The sequence below is a fragment of the Gavialis gangeticus genome, unplaced genomic scaffold, assembly GCF_001723915.1.
Source record: "Gavialis gangeticus isolate Ggan-Ray unplaced genomic scaffold, GavGan_comp1, whole genome shotgun sequence".
NCBI classification, from domain to species: domain Eukaryota; kingdom Metazoa; phylum Chordata; order Crocodylia; family Gavialidae; genus Gavialis; species Gavialis gangeticus.
Window position 1 is genome coordinate 57,561,678 of NW_017728993.1, and position 1,562 is coordinate 57,563,239.

General features: G+C 43.0%; 1 protein-coding gene across 1 annotated transcript in view; it reads right to left on the reverse strand.

Annotated features, from left to right (window-relative positions):
• RGSL1 (regulator of G-protein signaling like 1) overlaps positions 1 to 1,562 on the reverse strand; it is a 36,862-nt gene that overhangs the window by 10,194 nt on the left and 25,106 nt on the right. Inside the window, exon 8 of the mRNA XM_019528347.1 lies at positions 807 to 1,038. Coding sequence (XP_019383892.1) covers positions 807 to 1,038 — 232 coding nt within the window. The remainder of the gene's footprint in view (positions 1 to 806; positions 1,039 to 1,562) is intronic.

The following is a 1,562-nucleotide window of genomic DNA, read 5'->3' on the forward strand; positions in this document are numbered from 1 at the left end:
GTTTAGCACATCCAGGCTTCAGGCTGCAGCACAACCAGGCTGCAGGTTGTATCCAGGAGGACAGGTAAAACTAACCACCCTCCCCACATCTGCTCCTTGTTCTTCAGTAACAGTTTGCCCAGGGTCAAAACTGGTTGGTTGTGTCTCTAAGGCAAATGAAATATTGGGAGTCTGCCTGCCAAAGACTGCACAGTTAATGGTATTGACCAATACAGATGCAAGATCCATACTTTGCAGCCCCTCATAATTTAGTGAAATCAGTATCTGCTTTCACTAGATCATCAAGGGGAACTTTTAGCAATGGATATTTCCAGTACCAAACTTCCAGAGTCTGCCATTTTCCTCTGAGTTGTTCAGAGTATTATAATGTGGCACAAAATGTATTTTCTTTCCTGCTCAAAAAAGGCCGAATGATTATTAGCAAAAATAAAATTTAAATGCACCTTTGGGCTGAGATCAATGACAGAAAATTTAATCTCTAAAGTCAAAAGTTTGAAGGATTGTTTTGGCTAAAATTGACTCTGTCAAATTTGTTTTGCAAAACTTCAGCCACTCTATGTGCCTGCAGACAAACTGGGTGATTTTTCCAGAAAACTAATTTTGTAAAATGTTTTAAATATTTTCAACAAATCAGTAGCTGGGGAAAATCTTCAAGAACCTCAATGCTTACGTCAAGTTAACTAGAGGAATCACTGTAACTCTAGGTATGCTCTGTGTTTCAGCCTTTTCCCAGACTGATGTGGATGCTGATTGCTCAGCTAAGTGTGTCCGAGCCCCCAACAAAAAGAAAAAGAGACTCTTTTTACCTATCTTGTGCACAACAGGCTCCAATTCCATCCAGATAGATCCACCTCTTGTGAGATCCTGAGTAGCTATTAGGCGCCAGTGCTCATCTGAAAGTGACTCAAAGTCCCTGGCTCCACCTAAGACCTGGCTCAGGGTCAGCGATTCATTTGTCCTCTTGGCCAGCAGATAGCATTCGATTTTTTCAGAAGTTTTCTCTTGTCTTGCAGTCTTCTGAATGCTGCTTATCTGAGACTACAGCACAAAGGGAAAAGACTGATTCCACAAAGCCTGGGTGAGATCCTAGGAGCTACTCTGCTAGAAAAGACCAACAACTTATCGGTTGTCTCAAGCATTGTGAACATTGCTGACATGATTGTGCTTAAACATGGGCAAGGCCACACTGGGTGCTTCAGTTGAGAACAGTGGACCTCAGACAGTAACTGGTACTCATGTTTATTATTTACTATCTGTATTCCAGTACTGCTGGAGGACCCACCATGATGGATGGATGCTGTACAGAGACAGCCTCTGTCCCAAACACCATAGTCTAAATATTCAAGAGAAACGAAGTGTGAGAGAAAAGTAGTAATGCTATCCCTCAGCTTGCCTTCGGTCACACATGGAATCTGCAGTACATCCAGGAACTGAACCCAGATCTCCCTAGTCCTCTGTATTAGCCTTAAGAATCTCCTTCCTCTTCATTAGGGAAAAGAGAGACACCCCCCCCCCCCCTAATACACCTAATAAGGAATAGATCTAGAGGGGGGGCTGCAGTG